Below are 20,058 nucleotides of genomic sequence, written 5' to 3'. Positions count from 1 at the left end.
CAACATGCTGAAGTGTCCCTGGGCAAGACACTGAACCCCTCATTGCCTCTGATGTTTGGTGTCTGAATGTGAAAGATTATTCTTTATATAGTTTATGGGTAAATGAGGGGCGTTAAATACAGTCTATTTACTATTATTTTTTTATTAATATTAGCTTATTATCATTTACCTCTGATTTGTCTAGTGTGGGTATGCATGAATATGAGACTATCAATATAACATTTTATTATATTTATTATTTTATGATTTGATTTATCAGGTTTTTATGATTTTATGAGTTACTTTAATTACAAATTACCGTATTTGATTGTTTCTATGTGTGTTTTCTGAAGCGATTTGAATTTAATTTATTGAAAACAAATAATCTCCGATTTGAAAAAAAAAAAAAAAATCTTAAATTTAATTCGATTTAAGTTCCTCTCTGTCATTTCCACAGAACCTTTAATGGCAGGTTGCACTCTGACCAGTTCCCAGCAATAAAACCGGTTCTGTACCTTTGGCCCATTTGGGTGGAAGTTTGGTTTTTGACCCGGCGGACCAGCGCGAACCCGTTAATCTCGGCTCGGCTCGGCTCGGTCCATAATCTGTCCTGGACTCACCCCGGCGCGTGCACTTGACTCTGCGGGAGCAAACATGTCTCGGTTCGTCCGCCGTTTCCTTTGGGTCATTTCCCAGAACCCGGGACTCGGATCAGCGGCGGCACCGAGGAGGATCCCGGTCATCCGGACTTTATCCACAACTAAAGGTACCGAGCAGCCACCTGACCAGCGCACGCGCTGTCCGGGGCTTTTCATTTTCATCTAATGAGTTGTTGTCGCCCGCCGCCGGAAGGCGAACCCGGATAAGAATGTAATCGCCCGTGTCTGTTAGCAAAATATCTCAAGAGCCACTAGGTGAATAATGAAACTTGCAGAAATTAAACAACAGATTAATTTCTGCAGTCAACCTGATTCAAGATGGCCGCCACAGCCAACTGACTTAAAAACACACAGAGATGACTTGAACTATTACAGATGGTGACCAGTGTGGTAGTAGCTGAGAGTGATACATATTCTGAGCTCTAACAGCGGTCTTTGTTTAACATTTAGCAAAATATCTCATGAACCACTGGATGAGTTTTAATGAAACTTTCAGAAAATATTCAGTGAATGTATTTCTACAACAGACCAATCAATCCAATTCAAGATGGCTGCCACAACTAATCAGGATTAGCCAACACAAAAATGATGCAACACTGTTTTGGCAACTTCAAAATGATCAACCGTTAGACATCACGACCTTATGTGCCTCAAAAAGTGTCTATATTGTGCACCTGAAAGAGAACCTGTTGCAGTCTCTGCAGCGTTGTGGTGTAATGTGCAACCTCTGCTTGGTGCAGGTCTGCAGTCTCTCACACGCTACAACGAGACCACAGACTGGCAAAAGAAGCTGACTCCAGAACAGTATGTGGTCACCAGAGAGAAAGGAACCGAGGAGGTGAGTCAGATTTACAAACACTAAAGGCTTTGGGTCAAATAAAATGTGTTTTGTGAAACTGCAAGCCTGACACGGACTGTCTCACAAAGAGCAGCGCATGGACGGACTTTGAGCAGCTCTTATAGTCGACCTGCGTCGACTTCAGTCAGCTCTGGTTGTTATGACGCTGCCTGCAGACGTCAGTGAAGATAAAGAGAACTTGATTGTATTTCACTAACGGACTCCAAGTTCAGAAGCAATAAGACACCAACACAGATAATTTGACATAAAACGTGTTTATTGCCAGAGGCCATTCTAGAATCTGCCCTTTAGGGGTGCTTAGCCCCCAGTGCTGACAATGCAGTGGTGTCAGAAGTATTTAGAATTGGGGGGTGGGGAGGTGTCTGGGGGTCCTCCCCAAGAAAATTTTGAATAAAGTAGATTTCATTTCCTGCATTCTGGTGTATTTTAACAGGCTAACATCTAGTTTTACATACAGGTAAACACTTGATTCAATAACTATTTTCGAGAGCATGACAGAAGTAGCCTGACCAACAGCTCCCCTTGTGTGATTAGAGCACGCTCCGCTTTTGTCACACAGCCTAATACACCCCCTCCACCCCCGGTCGACAACCGCTGACAACTATATCGTGGCACACAATACAGATGCGCTAGCTAAGATGCTACAGACGTAGCACTCCGCTTCTCTCATGCATCCTAACCCCTCCCGCCCCCAGCTCCTGCAGTTAAGGGGCGTTTCACTTTGGGACAAATTCAGGTTGCCGATTGGTCCGTTGCTGATGATCCTACTGGACTGGATTTGACTTGTGCAAAACAAATCATATATTTTCTGGCCCATTTAAGTGTCATCATTTATTCCAAATTGGTGAATCTAAGGTTTGAGAACAGAGTTTCCTTACAAAACCGTAATGATGTTTTTTAAAAACTTTTCAGGGGTGCTGAGTTACAATTTAGTGGTGCTTGAGCACCCCCAAAACGAGGCTAAAATCAACACTGTTTATTGCGACGTTCAAACAGACAAAATGAGGTTTGTTCAGTTCTTTTCCGTGAAAATTATTAAAAGCTTAAATGTGTATTTGTGGTTATTTTCAGCCTTTCAGTGGGATTTACCTGAGCCACTGTGAAGTGGGGATGTACCACTGTGTCTGCTGTGATGTTCCTCTCTTCAGGTGATGTGTTGCATCTACACGGATCATTAAAAACGGTAAATACGACATAAATATAGGCTTACTCTGGAGAGCTTTGCTTCTTCCCTTCATAGTTCAGAAGCAAAGTACGACTCAGGGACGGGCTGGCCTGCATTCAAAGAGGCTCATGGGACATGGGAGCGAGATGAAAGCCATGCCTCCATCATTCGTCGCCCCGACAACAGCCTGGGAAGTGCAGGGACGGAGGTCCTTTGTAAAAATGTGAGTTGCTTTTAAACAAAAGTTTCACTTGTGCGCCTCGCAACTGCTTTTACACAATACGCTTTATTGTTCCCCATCGCGGAGAGAAAAGGGGGAACTGGAAATACCATCCCTCTGTCTGTATGTGCATGTTGTGAGCATGATAACTTGAAAAATACATGTAACTTCCATTTTAGTGTGTGGCTACAAGAAAGGTTCCTTTCTTGACGCACCAAAATCCAAGATGGCTACCCCTATATATGTATATGTTACCTTGTGAGCTGGATAACTTGAAAAATAAGGAATCTTCTATTTTGGTGTTAGGCTGCAGCTAGGCATAAAAACGGTCTCTGCTAAAAAATGGTATTGAAAGCAAAGGTTCACATATTTTTACCAGTCACAAATATTGGATCATTTTCCTCATAATATGCAGAAATTATAGCAAATTATAAATTAATTTATGATGGCCACCATTGGCCACCCCTTGGCTTCACCATTATGCCTGGTAGTGGGTAAAATTGCTCTTGCCAGAATCTGTCACTCTTTGCTGCCTCGAATCAGTGTAACTCATTCATTCAACCTTTATTATACAGGTTAGTCCCATTGAGACATCTGCGTACTGCTTGTAATTTCTGTTAGTATATATTCAGGCTTATAGTAATATTTATTGCTTAGTTTTTATGAATATGATCATAAATGATCCAGATTTTGAATGTTTTCTTTTTGTCAAACAGTGTGATGCCCACCTTGGCCATGTGTTTGATGATGGACCAGACCCAACAGGTCAGCGGTTCTGTATCAACAGTGTAGCCCTGAAATTTAAACCCAGAGACAACAGCAAACTGGACAAGGACAAGAAGAAGTGATGGACTTTCTTAAACATGTTTCTTATGAACATGTTAGTGAGAAGATTTGTGCAGAATAAAGGTCCAACTTATTGACTGAAAAAAACAAAACAGGTGGGCTTCCTGCAACATTTGAACTTTATAAAACCTCCCAATTGTACAACAAACCACATTCAGTATGCCTTTTCTGAGTTATTGGTCTTTTCTTAATGTTTTGTTGAGTAAATTGTTTTTTTGTAAAATGTAATAAAAATGCATTTGCATGATCTGTTCATTAACACATTACTTCAAGTTTTATGTTTTTTATTGCTTGAGATTAGTGTTTCAAGATTAAAACATCACAATTTTTTCAATGAGTTTAAACAAACATGTCAGGCACTAGGACCATGCAGCACCTCAATGAAGACACGCTGTAAGAGCAGCTTCTACAGCTACGTGCTTAGAGGAAGAGGCTCAACTTAAAGTGGCAGATGATGGATGGATGGATGTTGCATCGATTTTGTGGACCCAGTAGGTCATCTTGTGAGATGAGTGTCTCGTTTCAAAGTTTGATCCATCTCTACTGCAAAGCATGAAAAGTTTATGACATCCATCTTTTGTTTTTGTTTCTGCTTTCAACTTTTCATTCATCTCATTTGTCTTTTGACAGATCATGCTTACATAGTTATTTATTCACGCTCCTCTGGTTATTAATCACCGTTATTAAAGGGATATGTAAATGGAGGTTATCACTGCCCCCTGTGGTTCAGAAAAAACACAACAAATCTCTTCAGACTGGTCTCTACATACCAGTACAACACATTAATGTTTAACTGAATGGACCATCCTCTGTTTCAGTGCCAGCACACCCACTGGGTCTGAAACGGTGACTGAGTCAACTAGAAAAGAAATAACAGGCAACAAAACCAGACAGTCAGAAGTGAACAGAGAGCCAACAAATTAATAAAAAATAAAGTCAAAAGGAGAATTTAAAAAGAAAACCATTGGACCGTAAGGGAAGCAGAGTGCTCAAACAGCTTCTTGAGGGTGGTATTGTTGGTGGTGGGATGGCCGGAGTGCGTCGGTGCGTGCTGGCAGCGGTGCTGCTGCTCGCCGTGTGTCTCTGGGTGCCTTCTGAGGCTGTAGGAGGGGCCAAGAGTCGACCAAAACCTCAGAAGCGACCTCCAAAGAATCCTAAAGTTGACCCTGTGGACTCGACCCCGCCTGCTCAGAATGTAGACATACAGCAGGTAAGAGACTAGAGGAGGATCGAGTCACAGTCCAGACATGGTGAAGGCTGAGACATGCAATTAAAACAAAATGCAATCATTTGAATGCAGTTAAAATCTTATTCAACTTGTCTTTTTGTGTAGGAACTACACAAGGTTTTCAAAACTAAAACCCTTTGTTGCTGATGTATTTTGTCTTGGACTGGGTTTGTTGTCCCAAAGGATGATGGCCATTTTCAAGGTGACTTACGATTAATTGCGTCAGCGTATCTGTCTCTGCGTTTCAGACACTGTCCACATGTGTCTGGTTTTATTGCTGCTGAAAGCCAAAAGATTAAAAGCCATTCGATGCATATTTTCAGTTTTGGGAACGCTGGAACATGGGCGAACTCATTTCATCGAACTAGAGAATGAACTTTAACCTGAAGATCAGATTTCAGCTGCATCACAGCAAATAGTTCAGCGGGTGGTTAGTTGACTTTTGCACCCTGATAGTGATTTTGTTTCTAACTTGCTTACAGCACAATTTCTAAAAATTATATAAAGAAACTGCAAAAAAAAAAGTTAAAATGGATAAAAAATTTAATAACTTGACACACAAACCCTCGACGAATCTGCCAAAAGTAATTTTTATTGTCCTAAATAATTCACAGAATCACTTCATTTTACTGATCCAGGAATATTGCTCCAAATTTTCACCCTTGTTTTTGATAAAAGTAGACTTGAAACTGTGAAGAAGCTTTAAAATGAAGTCGTATGTGAGTTTTGTTAAGAATTATTATCAGGATGCTTGTGAAATTGTGTCAATACTGTGATGAGGCAATACAGTTTTTTTATTTTTCAAGTAAACAAAGATGTAAGGAAAGACCGCAGTAGGAATAGTTTAGTACTTTTTGTTTGTGTACTGAAGAAACAGTACTCTGAAAACTAAACTATATTAAATTTTATTTGAATGTAGTGAGTTGGGAGAAACTTCAAGAGACTAATAAGATTGGGATCACTTGTCACACACTAAAAACTTGAACTAAAAACTAGTAAACAACAAAACTATCACCTTGACCCGGCACACTGGCAGGTTTTCAACTAATTGGTTAAATGAGTTATTTGTTTAATTAGAGCTAGTAAAAAGTTAAGTATAAAAAACAAAACAACTTGGGTCGATGCAGCTAGCTGGTGCTAATGGCTTTTAGCATCATCTAGCATCCAGGAATCTAAACTCACTGCAGTGGTGTCCAGTCCTGGTCCTTGAGGGCTACCGTCCTGCATGTTCACATCTGATTTGAATAAAAGAGCCGTTACCAGTCTTCCGTAGAACTTGAAGCCCTGCTAAAGAGCATGGAAACAACTACCGTATTTTCCGGCATATAAGTTGCACCTTTTTGCCTAATTTGCACACCCTGCGACTTATTTATGTTTTTTTTCTTCCATATTTATAACTTAATTTGTGGCTGAGATCGGACGATTTCATTCATTCTGACGTGGAAAATATTGAACACTACCATTTTCAGCCACTAGAGGGCCCTCGACTAATATGGCAAGCCAAGTGTCTCATTAATAGGTAAAAGTGGCTATTAATGAGACACTTGACTTGCCATACCGAGCCAACTTTGTCTCGCTCCGGAACTCCTGGAGCAAACGTCTAATCAGCTTCATTTCACCGTGCCGCCCAGGTGAAATGCAGCTGATTTGACCATTAAAGTGCATTTATTAAGGAAATCTTAAACTGAGACACATCTTTGCTATAATTTCGAGCAAACAAATGATTGTTTTTAGGTAATTATCTTGTTAAATTTCAAAGAAATGCACAGCGAGTCGTCCCCCTGCGCGCTCCTGAGAATCAGCTTTTGAAATGCACCTGACTTGACCATCAAAGTGCATTTTATTAAGGAAAAGTTAAACTGAGACACGCCTTTGCTCTAATGTCGAGCAAACAAATAATTGTTTTTGAAGTGTTAATCTTGTTAAATTCTTGTAAAAGTCCTCCCGTGCATGCGCCCGTGGCCTCCATTTGGCAGCCAGTCGATTTTTGGCACAACACCGGCCCACATTTCTGGGTTGTCAGCGGTGATGCATAATAGATGCGACATATTTATGTGTTTTTCCACGTTATTAGACATATTTGGACTGATGCGAATTATACGGTGGTGTGACGTGTATGGTGGAAAATATGGTAAAATGTGCAGGATGGTGGCCCTTAAGAACCAGGACTGGACATCACTAGACAGTCAACAATGTTAAATATCTCCTTTAGTTGTTTTCACTGTCTTACCTTTACCTATTACTTTCTAAAGCAGAGATTTCATCAGGTGCAGTTTGGTCAATTTAGCTTAAAGTAGCAGACCGTGACAAATGGCATGGCTCATGTTCAACCACTAGAATAAAGTTTGTGAGCCAGTGTTTGGTCAAACCAACTCCCCATATCACCCAGCAGCTTAAACCCAGCAATCCAAACACTCTGAACCACATTTATCGACCAGTGGTGACGTACACAAAGCAAAGTTAAACTATAAACCAGAGATAGCAGCCTCTGTGACCATTGTCTCCCTGTTTGGCACCACTTCTTGATTAACGCGAGCCTTCAAGCAGAAGCTACAATCAGATACGCGTCGGGTCGATATAGTGAAGGAATGCACAAACAAGACAAAGCAGGACTGCAAGACGCAGTTCTGTCTGAATAACCTGCTTGTAATTTTTCTGAAAGAACACAATTCTAGGGTGTTCGTGAAAAATCGTGTTGTTTTCAGCTGTTGCTGCTCAGAAAAGTTTAATCAATGAGCAAAACGAACTCTTTACCCCCATTACCTCAGTATTTAAGAGAAATACGTACAAAAGATTGTAGCAATAACGAAGGGTGAGATGGAGGAAGAAGGGTGACACTTTCTCCACTCCCCTTCACTACGTTTGTTTCATTTATTTAGCACTGGTTAAAGTGGGGCACCAGCTGGTCAGTTTATTGACCAACAACAACTTAATTAATATAATCACCCTTTAATGATCAGAATCAGTCACTGAAGTAAAATCTGTTAATTACAGGGAGTTTTATACCAGAGCACATGGATATTCAACAAACTCTCCGTCATCCAGGATGAACTCTTTTCACACAAAACATCTTTGTGCAAAACAACAGCTCTGAGAAGATTGTTTAGACTACTCTCAAGAACATTGTGACTTCCCCTGTGAACCAAACTGCTCCAGCTCAAAGAGCGTTTTAGAGCAGGTGTCTCTGAAGGAAGAACCACTTTCTGAACAGACGAATATGTTAAACACATTGTAATGTTTCACGTGATTTCATTATGATGATTGAAAACAACAATTTAAAATTATTCATGTTCACACTTGTTTTTCAGACAAAACAAACTCCATTAATAATTTGTTTTTCTTTCTTAAAAGCACAGGAAGTACAAGATAAACATTAGTCAGACTGCAGCCGGCTCTGTCCAAGGACGAGAAACGTGTGAAAAACATCAGATATTATTGAAGTCAAATGTAAGTTTAAAGAAAACAACTCATGGTGAGTCTGGAAGAGGAATCAGGGTCAGGGGTCACAGTCAGAGCAGCTTCATGCTACAAGTTGTTCACCAGAAACCAAGTCTCATCTTGCTTTAAAGGGATAGTTCCTAACTTTTAAAGTGGAGTTGTGTGGAAACATGAACAACCAAGACTTTACCTGCAGATAGCTCTTTGAATTAAATACATTTTCGTTTACCACAACAGTCATGGACAAGAAGCCGTCTTTTTGTTCTTTTGAGCAAAGTAAACACAAAACAGAGAGCTGGCAGTCTGGGTGCTCAAAGTTCAAGTTGCAAAGCGTTTTATGGTTTTAAAGCAAAATAAGAGAAAAGAGAAATATCTGCAAGCAGTTCTACAGCCGGGTCAAAGTGGATTTCTTCAACCTCAACATCACACTAAACTGTTTTTTTTAAAGTGGTTCATGCAAACACTATTTTTTTTTTCTTCAGAAATCTTTAAACTGCTAAACCAGTTCAGGGTGTACCTCTCACGGATAGTGACCAGCTCCTCGTGACCCAGAAAGGAAAAGCAGGCAATGATGTAAATAACCATGAAAAGGTCAGGGTTAATAAAAAGTTGTTTGCACGAACTCCAAGGACGTTTTAGAGATTTGAGTGGCTGCAGTAAGACAGCAACCATCTTTAGTCTTAGCTTTAATCCGCAAAGCTGTTCGCTCATCTGTCATATTAATAAACTCATTTTCTCCAAAAATAATCTAAGCAATTTAAAGCCTGTGCAAGACAACATTTCATTCAGCTTTAAACACCTGTTTCAGATTCAGGACTGCCTCTTTTCTGTGGTCAGTAAATGCTTCATCTTGGCTACCAGTTCTGTTCCAACTGCGTTGTAGTTTTCTTCTTTTACACTGAAAACAGCCACCAAAGGTCCTCTCAAAGCTCTCCATCAAACCATATCGTCTTTCTGCGAAGTGATACATGTTTCCTGTTTCTCCGTTCACCTGATCAGATGACAGGAGTGTGGTACCTCCTGAACACAGCCTCCAAATGCTCCTACCTGATAAATCATGGAACCAGCGTGGAGCCAACTGTCATGACGCTCACACGCTCCTCTGCCTCGGCCCAAACCCTGTCTGTTAGTACTAAAACACGTCAGTAAGTACCCCTGCAATGACACAGTGAATGCACCGCAAGTCTCACAAATGATTTCTGGCTCCAACCAACAGGAAAGTTTTTATGGTGCCATTTTAAAAACAAGATGATGGAGGAAGAACAGTAAAACCATCAGCTTTCCCTTCACGATATTTTGAAGTTCTTGGTTAATCTGACATGGCTTTTAAAAATTAATAAATACACTTTAAAGGCCAAAGAATGTGTTTTTGATTACCATATTTTTCGCTGTATAAATCACACTTTTTTGCTTATATTTGCAAGTTCTGCGACTTATACACCAAAGCGACTAATATACAATTTTCTCCCATATTTATAATCCAATTTTTGGCTGAGATCTGATGATGTCATTCATTCTGAAATGGAAAATATTGAACACTAACATCCTCGACCTATATGGCAAGCCAAGTGTCTCATTAATAGGTAAAAGTGGCTATTAATGAGACACTTGGCTTGCCATACAAGCCATCTTCGTCTCGCTCTGGAAGCCCCGGAGCAAACGTCAAACCAGTTGCAGTTGGCTGCACCGCCCAGGTGAAATGCAGCTGATTTGATGGTTAAGGTGCATTTATTAAGGAAAAATTAGACTGAGACACACCTTTACTATAATGTTGAGCAAACAAATAATTGTTTTTAGGTGGTTATCTTGGAAAATTTTGAAGAAATGCACAGCAAGTCCTCCTTCTACGCGCTCCCGCTTCCGTAAATCAGCTTTTGAAATGCAGCTGATTTGACCATCAAAGTGCATTTTATTAAGGAAAAATTAGACTGAGGCACAACTTTGCTATAATTTCGAGCAAACAAATAATTATTTTTAAGTGTTAATCTTGTTGGATTCTTGTTAAAGTCCTCCCGTGCACGCTCCCGCGGCCGCCAATCGATTTTTGGCACACCGGCCCACATTTCCAGGTGTTCAGCGGTGTTGCATAATAGATGTGACTTATACAGCGAAGCAACATATTTATGTTTTTTCCACTTTATTAGACATATTTAGACTGATGTGAATTATAGGGCGGTGCGACGTGTACGGCGGAAAGTACGGTAGTTAGATGTTAGCGCCGTAAAAGGGTCCAGCTTTTTTATGAAACACAAAAACGTAAAGACCCTTTTTCCATTTTTCTCTTCAGTAATCACCAGTGCTGGGAGATTTTGCAGGTCTACCATTTAACGTCAACCCCAGGAAAACTGATACTCAAAGGTCAGTTCATTTCTTTCAGCACGGTAAAACAACGCACAGCAGCTGTAGACTCGGCTTGTTCTTGTCACCAGGAGCCCGTCCTGAGCTCAACACAGACATCGTGGTTGGAGAAACTGACTACACCTCCTACGCAGTCCTGTTCTACCAGAAACAGGACAAGATCACAGTAAAGCTCTACAGTAGGTTCAACAGCCGTGTGCGTTTCCAACCGGTTAACGGTGCCACAATCCAAATGTTATGCTTGTAAATATTCTTATGATGCCTTGCAGGCAGGTCCGTGGACAACCTATCAGAGCCAATGTTGGCCAAGTTTGAACAACTTGCTGAAAAACACAGCTTGGGGCTGGCCTACCTCTTCCCCTTCCCTACCTACAGTATGTACACATGAACAGCATCACGTCTTCACACAGTGATCACTTTAAGACTGTTACATGACTCACTGGGTCGCAACATAAAGCAGAGACTGAGCACAGTAGTTTAACATTTGTTTTTATTACAAATCCAAGTTAAAAACCCTCAAAAGGATTCCTCCACAAGCCCAACAGAATCAAACCAAGACCCTCTGGTTTGGTCCAGTTAAGCCTTTGAACCTGTGAAACAACAAGGAAGGCACGGAAATACAAGCATGGTGTTCAGAGTAAAGACTGAAAGATCATAGTACGAGACCACACCAACCAACCAAGAAGCTGGCAGCCACCACTGTACTCAGGTGCTCCAATGTCAGTCAGAGCAACAAACAAGGACCAAAGTGATGGACAGGCCACAAGAGCTAAAAAGGGAGACCATTCAGTCCAACCCACATAGGGCTGTTAGGATCTGGTGTCCTCCCACAATGTGAAAACTACCAAAAACAGAACCTGAAACTGGTTTGCCACATAAACTGATTTTAAACAGTTTAAGTTAGTGTTAAGTCTGGTTCTTGTTCTCATAAGCAAGAGAACCATCTTCTTTCACAAATAAATTTATGGACAAGCTCAAACTTACATGGGATGCATTGATGAAGATCTGCACTAACTGATGTAACAAACACAATAGTAACATGGAGCAGAGATTACACAACACCACACTCTTGACTTCATCCATCCATCATTTTTACCCACTTCTTCCTTTTCGGGTTACGGGAGTCACTGGTGCCAATGTCCAGCTATCACTGTGCAAGAGGTGGGGGACACCTTGGACAGGTCTCCAGTCCATCACAGGGACACATAGAGACAAACAAGACAAACGACCATTCACTCTCTCACTCACACATAGGGACAGTTTAGTTACCCATCAGCCTAACATGCATGTTTTTGGTCTGTAGGAGGAAACCAGAGTACCCAAAGAAAACCCAAGCATGCACGGAGAGAACATACAAACGCCACCTAGAAAGGCCTCCAGCCGGGATTTGAGCCAGCAACCTTCTTGCTGAGAGGCAACAGCTCTACCAACTTAGCCACTGCACTGCCACATTTTTGACTTACAATGCAAAACCTTTCTTGTTCTGGCTCTGATAAAATTTCAAAACATCCCGGACGAGCCCCCAAATGTATGCTTCAGACGTGGGCTACAACACAAAACAAAACACAATTTAAAGTAACTTAACATATTTATTGCTGAAAAGTATAAGTTAAAAGTCAAATGAGCAAACCAACACAACCAGCAGCCCCAGTAGTGCTTTGCCCCAGTCTTCACAGTTATACCACAAATCCACATGTGGCAAATGCAGCCAGTTAAAACCATCACACAGAGCCAGACTGATGCAGACTGCCACCTGGTCTTTGAGTATGCAAAGGGGCATCACAATAACACATATCTTACTTATGATTATTATTTAAAATATATTTTCTTTCCAGGTCACTGTGGCCATGTGGACAAGGATCATATAATCAGTAAGTTCATTCTGTTTATGTTGTTGTTGTAGTGTCTCTTATTAAGAACTCTAGAAATATTTTAATGTAAGAAGCAAATTAAGGTCAACAAGAAGGTGAACATTCAGGTTTCTGTAAAAACAAAAGAATAAATAAATAAAATTATCAAAATCCAGAAAGGTTTTTCACTCAAATCCCAGTTCAAAGTTTACTGTGACTGTGTTTAGTGGTATCCAATAAACTCTGTGTGTATTTCCACTGAGTATAGCATTAAATACAACCGTGATTAAAGGGCTTGTTTTCGTGCTATCGTCTGACTGATTGTGTCGGAAAAGGGGATAAGACTAACGAGTCTTATTGATCTCGTTACTCACACAAGAAGTCCAACATCTAATTTTCATCACACTGGAACCAGAGTAAAACGATAAAGTGTTTATTTAATATGTTTATATGCAGAGTTCACATATTTCTGATTTTACTTTTGCATCATTTATGTTAGTTGAACAGACGTCACAAGCAGCGTATATTTACATGCCACACACAGTGCAGCTCCTATAGAGTTTTCTGAAGGCTTTATTTCTTCATTCAGTTTATTGTATCCAGATAAATCACATCTTCAGTGAACGCAGGGTGATAAATGACTGCCAAAGATTAAGAGGCTAAAATGAAGCTGTTAAAGCTGAAAGAGACAGAAGCTTAGCTAAAAACCAAAAGGACTAAAACACAAGCTAAAAGCTAAAATAGGCAAAAAAAACTATCTGAAAGTAGCAAAAAAAGGCTAAAACCATTTTCTTAAAAGTAATCAAAATAAATTCAGCTTTATTGTGTGGATGTTTAAGAAGCATTCACACATTTTTTGGTTTGTTTCTCGTCCTGCAGTTTACAAGCTATATCAACAAATCATAAATCAAAATGTTCAGCTCTTTCAGGACAATCCTGAAAGGACTTTGGTATTGGTGCAACTTTAGCTTTTTAAAATATTTAGCCTTTTCTGCCATTTTTTTCCTCATAGAAAATGAATTGAGCTTTTTTTACATCCTTCAAATCTTTAGATCTGTTTAGAACCTTTAACAGCTCCTTTCACATTTTTTTCTGCTTCAGCTTCTTTGAGCAAATTCAAACATTTTTCAGCTGCTTTCAGCTACTTTCAGCTGTTTTAGGCTCCTTTCAGGTTCTTTCTTCTAACTACAAAATTTTTGTGACTAACTTCTTTCTGCTAATTTCGGTTTGTTGTGCTCCTTTCAGTTGATTTCTGCAAGTTTCAGCTTCTTCCAATATTTCAGCTACAATTTAGCTGTTTTTATGTTAGTTTAAGCCTTTTCAGCTAATTCCATTGTTTGCACTAATTTAAACTTTTTCAGTCTAATTCAGCAAACGTGCTCTCTCCATTTCCTTCTTGTAATTTCAGCTTCTTAGCTAATTTTCAGCTGCTTTTTGCTAATTTTAGCTTTTTTCAGATACTTTCTAGTTTTAATTTATGCTTCTTTCAGCCTAATTGGGCAAACATGTTCTTTCTTTTTTCTTATTCTAATTTAAGCTGGTTCTACATTTTTAGCTATACCTTTTTTAGAAAAAATTTAGCTAATTTCAGCTGTTTTCAGATGAATTCAAGTTTTTCATGGTAATCTCTGCTACTTTCAGCCTAATTAACTTCTTTCTGCTAATTTCAGCTTGTTGTGCTCCTTTCTGATTTTCAGCTAGTTTCAGCTTTTTCTGCTATTTCAGCTACTATTTAGCAATTTTTATGCAAATTTTAGCTTTTTCAGCTAATTCCACATTTTTTAAATCTCAGTTCAACTCGTTCCACTTCTTCTCATAGGTTAAGCGTCTTTCTACATTTTCAGCTACTTTTAAAATTTTTGGGGCAAATTTTAGCTTTTTTTTTTAGTTGATTTCCTAATTTTTGTGCTTATTTAAACCTAATTCAGCAAATGTTGTTCTTTCTGTTTTCTTCTGCTCTTTTAGGCTTGCTCTTTCATTTCAGCACTTTTTTAAAGCTAATTTCAGCAGTTTTTCAGTAAGTTCTTCCACAATAAGCATTCACACTGCATTTTTGCAGGAAATGCAGTTTCTCTAATTTTATTAACATCTAAAACTTGTTTCCAAAATATCAGCCTATTTTTTTAATATTTACACTTTCGACTGATTTTTATGATGTTTTATATGTTTTCTAGTGATGCATGAGAAATAAAAACAATATTTCTGCAGAGAGCAGCAGAGCACAAAGCTTTAGCAGTCAAACAAACTTTGATTTGTGTTTCTATAAACCGAACAAACAGCTCTCAAAATGTTTTTTGTCCTACAGGACTAAACTTGACTCTGCTTACTGGAGTTTTTAAGAACATACTTTCATGTCACCGCACGACAAACTGAAAAACAGCTGCCTGGAACGAGTTTTCCCATCATATTTATATTTTTTCCTGCTTTGTGAGGAATTAAAGATTACTTCACAATCTGTTGTTTGCAGCATCTTTTCCCAATAACATTAAACAACAACACTAAGAAGCTAAATAAGGTTTTAAAATGATCCAATTGGTCATATTTTGGGTCTGCATGAACTTTTGTCCTGTTTATTTTATTCATGTGAACTTTCTTGCTGTAAAATCAACTTTAAGTCTTCAGGACCTTGAATGAGTCTCTTCGTCACACCTGAGATTGCTCCTGGATGTGAACCTGGCCCACTCAACTTGTGAAACGAACCTGGTTTTCAGACTTTGTCAACATGTTTTCCCATTTTCACTGCGTACCGAGAACATCTGCACGAGTTCTGAGTAACTTCAAGTTCACCTTCTTGTTTTGCAGACTGCGTCCCCACATGCTGAGGAGGTGGAGCTACCCACTCAACAAAATTGATTCAAGGCTGAAGCCACGCTTTAAAAATGCAAATTCCTTTGACAAACAAATAAAGTAACATGAAGAAAATAAAAATAAGTTTTCAAGTCTGTATGTAAAACTTATTAAAGGTAAATGCTTAACAGATTTATCAAAACTGAGATAATCTTAGGATGAGAAGGATGGGGCCGTATCCATTGTGGTCAATATCACGCTCAGAGTATGTGTTATGGATGACTCTCAGCTACTACCACATCAAATTATAGCTCAATATTTATAAAACTGACTGTGCTATAAACTGTTTGTGTTAGCCAACACTGGATTATCTGTGACAGCTAACATAAACTGGACTGACTCCAAAAGTTAATCCGTTATAAAGATACATCCAATGATGTTTTTTGGAGTGACTTATTAAATTCAAGCCACGCCCACACAGATATAATTATCTAATTTAGTGGTAAAATTACATACAGAAGTTTTGTTGAAATGCAGAGATTGAAGTTTTGGAGCCTTTTAGGCTTTTGGCTTGTGAGTAGGAACACAGAAAGAGTGGAGCTGGAGATAATAAAATCCAGGTTTAAATCCCCAAAGGGGTTCAGAAAGTTTGTTTATAAAGAGTGTGGTTTTAAAGGGGCGTGCGTGTGTGCATGTGTGTGTATGGCGGGGTGCGTGTGTGCGTGTGTGTTATGCAACCAGATCATTGCAAGACTGTGCCTGCCAGGTCTCGTTACAAAACGAGCTCTGATTCAGCACAAATCTGCAAACTAAAGATTTGCATTCAGGATTAAATCCGCTGACTTTAATTGAAATTAAGTTCTTCAGTTCTTTCTGCAGAGACATTTCCTCCGGATGCTTCACTTTTAAAAACTTTTAGAAACTTGAAGACCAAGCAGGAGGAATGCATCTCACCTGCCTCATTTCATGCCTGACTCGTAGACGAAGATCAGTTTATGTTGATAAAATACATCGACGGTAACGTTCAGCACCATCACGTCACCCTCAGAGTATTATTGTTTACGACTCTTAGCTACGACTGCATCAGATTTTAGCTTTTAATCTGTATAACTGACTGAGTTGGAGCCATTTTTGTAGTTTAGCGACCGGATTAGTGTTGAACGAGTGCAGTAAATTGTGTCTTTCCAGCAGTTTGGATCTCTTGCTTTTGTTTTTAGACTCCTGTGCTCTTATCAAACACATGATCTGAAGGGTCAATCGTCTTTGTTCATTTGCAAAGAACAGCACTCACGTCTCTCGTCTTCGTCCACATGTGCCTGTTGTTGTGTAACAACGTTCCACTGGGAAAGAGCCAGAGAGTTTTTGTAATGCCCAAGCCAGCAGCAGAAGATGGGAGGAGACAGGAGGAGGGGGGAGGATGCTGCAGAAGTGTATAAAGACGCCTCGCCGGCTGCTTATCCCTGCATATCCCCGACACTCCTGATCGCTCCTGAAGCAGAGAAGCCATGAGGACCACGATGATGAGGGTGCTGGCCGCGCTGATGTGCATGATGGCTGCGTGCGCAGATGTCGTGCCCATGCAAGACTTCAGCCTGGAGAAGGTAAGAGACAAACAAATAGGTCAGTTCTGCAGCTGTGCGTTCAGTTCAAGTAATAAGGTTCTTAATTTTTACCCTTTTTCTTTTAGATGGCAGGTAAGTGGTACCTGATTGGTTTTGCAAGCAACGCCCAGTGGTTTGTGGACCACAAAGAGACCATGAAGGTTGGAACTGCCATTTTCACGCCAACTGAGGAGGGAGACCTGCACCTGTCCTATGCCAACCTGAAGTAGGTTTTAAATTCCTAAAGATGCATTCAGTGAACAAAAACAGAATGATTCTCAGGAAGATGTTTTTGTTGTTCTCCTGTAAAGGGACGATGGGTCGTGCTGGAGGATGACTCAGCTGGCCAAGAAGACAGACACTCCTGGACGCTTCACCTTCCACAACCTAGGTGAGTGCACGCACAAGCAAAACACACAAGAGGCTCAAGAGAAGATATTTGCTCATGTAAATTCTTCTGCGTTTCTCAGTTTGGAACAACGACAACGACATGCGCGTTGTGGACGCCGTGTACGATAACTACGCTCTGGACTACACCCTCAAGACCAAGGAGGGAGTGTCTGAAGCCCTCATCAAGCTGTACAGTAAGTTACTCACCAAGCCTGATGGAAGAACGAGCAGTCTGCTTGAGATGAAAGACGTTCATGTTGTGGTTTCAGGCCGAAGTCCCGAGGTCAGCGAAGACCTGCAGCAGAAGTTCACTCAGTTTTCTCAGAGCAACGGCATCAACCCTGAAAATATCATCATCCTGCCAAAGAGCGGTACGTCGCCAACATCCACTCGTCTCAAACCGCAGTCGTTCCAGAAACCGTTTCATTTTTTTCACCGGTGTCCTCGTGTGTTTTCACAGCTGAGTGTCCCGAGGTCGTATCGACACCCGCCCCCTGAACCGTCCATTCGTTATTGCTGCACCTCTGGACTTCAGGGTTTCACCTCAGAGGAGCATCGCCAGTCCTCACCGTGAAGTCTGCCGTGCCACGAACAATAAGAACGTGTGCCTTTGTGAAAACATTTTGGTGTCCCCTTCCCCGTTTCCTTTTATTAAAATGACCTGAACACCAATAAACTGATTAAAACCACGTTTCTGAGTAAATGCTGTGGAAAACTACAACAAAAGCTCATCTGTAAAACAACGATGATCAAAATACCAAATATATGAAGTCTATTGGTGCATGTTGTCTTTTTGCTTGTGGACAATAAAATGTGTATATTTTGGACCTTTACATAGAATTGCATTCAAGATATACATGATATACGTTCATTTAGACGTAAGTGGCTATAGCTTAGATTAAAAAAAAAATCAGTCAATATAATAAAATGCAACTTATTAACACTTAACTGGGTGTAAATCCCTGTTTTGAAAGTCCAACTTTTGCAGTTTAAGGTTGTGACGGCTTTATTCAAGAGAAAAAACAAAAACCCAACATAAAATCATCTAACCACCCGGCTAATTAAATATTTAGGAATGCTGAAAATACAAAACCAAAGTGGAACAATTCACTAATTAAAATTAAAAGTTAAGCATTTCTTGATGGAATAAAACAGTTTTATAGCTATTTTTCATCAAACCATGTAAACGACTTTATGCATGATCTGATGTGATGTTGTGCGATTACACAAGATTTGTTTGGAGAAGACTTTCAGCTGAACCATATTTAGCTGAAACTCTGTGAAAGTGACCGAAACAAATGATTTGGTGAAACTTGTATTTTTTAACTTGTTTTTCAGAGAATACATTAAGCTTGGGCAAAAAAAGTGGGACAGGCAGGGAGTCAAGGACAAAAGTGAGAAAAATAGAAAATAAAACAAAATCAGCGCAGAAGGGGAGTTGTAAGACAGTAGTTGGACCACGGCCCCCAGCAAAAAGACCCCCCAACACACAGTCACCAACTCTGCTGCAGGATCTGCACCGGGCCCAGAGACCCGGGGTCCGAGGAGTCGTCTCAATACCTGGCGAGGGGCTGACACGCCAGAAAAACCTCACACTATTATTTAAAAACAGATTTTTTCCCTGTTTGACTTCATTAATGTGCCAATTTAAAATCCATTTAAATTCTGTGCCTTCAGGCAACAAAACAAGAAATATCAAGAGGGACGACTACAACCCACTGTTTGTGACGCCACAAGAGGGCAGCTTGTGACTTGTTAGTAAAAATACCCCCATTCGAATGAAGAACAGGAGGAAATGAAACCAGACATATAAACAAGAATTACAGAGGGTAACAAGGAGCAAGCGATGGCACTAAATGATGTTTTATAATTATTATAAGAATCAGTGTATAATTAACAAGTGGTTTGATCGTCCATCATTTTTTCCGTCACCCACTCGGTGTGTCAGGAGTTGTTCTGGGCTTCTTGAAGAAGCACCCACACCTGCCTCCACCCTCATTTGCCCCACTCTGGGCCCTTGAGCAAGGCCCTTAACCCCCACCACCTGCTCCCCTTGACGCTCTACATGGCAGCTCTCTGCTCCACGCAGGGGGCTGTGGTAGCTCGGTGGTTGCGCCAGGAAGACAATCCGGTGTAAAAACAATTGCCAAGTCTTCGTGCAAGTTATCTCGCTGTGGTGACCTCTGAAGGAGGGAGCAGCCGAAAGGAAAAAAATAAATTAAAATAAAATTCACCATCGAAATACACAGAGATCGCTTCATTGTCTGCAAAAACGTCGTTCTCTTCAAATCTGCTTCAGGATACTTGCTTTATATTTGTCTTCATTCGCTAATTTTAGCTTTTAGCTACTGTTCTGTATTTTAAAGTTTTAGCTAGTTTGGCTAATTTTAGCTTTAGCTTCTGTTTTAATATTTTTAGCCTTACTTCTGCTAATATAAGCACCTGTATTGCTCATTTTATGCACATTTAGCTCATTTTAGCTTTTCATTTGATTACATTTGGCATCTAGCTACCGTTTTGCTGCTATTAGCCTGTGTTCTGCAGCTTGTTTTGGTTTATCTTTTAACCTTTAGCTCTGCTCCTTTTAGCTATTAGCCACTTTTACTACTTTTAGCACCCACTCTGCTTTCTTCTGTTTGACTAATTTTAGCTTTAACTTCTGTTTTACTTATTTTAGC

At 40.0% G+C, this 20,058-nt stretch overlaps 3 protein-coding genes across 3 annotated transcripts; all 3 read left to right on the top strand.

Annotated features, from left to right (window-relative positions):
• The first annotated feature begins 587 nt into the window (after window positions 1-587).
• msrb2 (methionine sulfoxide reductase B2) lies at window positions 588-3,730 on the top strand. The gene is made up of 5 exons (XM_037693918.1): window positions 588-745; window positions 1,379-1,476; window positions 2,569-2,645; window positions 2,738-2,885; window positions 3,599-3,730. Exons 1-5 carry the CDS (start codon window positions 634-636, stop codon window positions 3,728-3,730), a joined length of 567 nt encoding a protein of 188 aa, XP_037549846.1. The 5' UTR covers window positions 588-633.
• Window positions 3,731-4,565: 835 nt separating this feature from the next.
• On the top strand, window positions 4,566-15,524 carry c8g (complement component 8, gamma polypeptide). Its single transcript, XM_037693849.1, has 7 exons — window positions 4,566-4,938; window positions 9,394-9,539; window positions 10,682-10,752; window positions 10,824-10,931; window positions 11,022-11,126; window positions 12,588-12,623; window positions 15,405-15,524. Exons 1-7 carry the CDS (start codon window positions 4,756-4,758, stop codon window positions 15,422-15,424), a joined length of 669 nt encoding a protein of 222 aa, XP_037549777.1. The 5' UTR covers window positions 4,566-4,755; the 3' UTR covers window positions 15,425-15,524.
• A 1,327-nt stretch (window positions 15,525-16,851) lies between these two features.
• ptgdsb.1 (prostaglandin D2 synthase b, tandem duplicate 1) lies at window positions 16,852-18,070 on the top strand. Its single transcript, XM_037694235.1, has 6 exons — window positions 16,852-16,990; window positions 17,077-17,216; window positions 17,302-17,381; window positions 17,461-17,574; window positions 17,650-17,751; window positions 17,841-18,070. Exons 1-6 carry the CDS (start codon window positions 16,895-16,897, stop codon window positions 17,876-17,878), a joined length of 570 nt encoding a protein of 189 aa, XP_037550163.1. The 5' UTR covers window positions 16,852-16,894; the 3' UTR covers window positions 17,879-18,070.
• Window positions 18,071-20,058: the final 1,988 nt, after the last annotated feature.

The sequence above is a fragment of the Nematolebias whitei genome, chromosome 20 (assembly GCF_014905685.2).
Source record: "Nematolebias whitei isolate Nwh7 chromosome 20, NemWhi1, whole genome shotgun sequence".
Lineage (NCBI taxonomy): Eukaryota > Metazoa > Chordata > Actinopteri > Cyprinodontiformes > Rivulidae > Nematolebias > Nematolebias whitei.
Note: the sequence above shows the minus strand (reverse complement) of the source record. Positions and strands in the feature narration are given on the sequence as shown.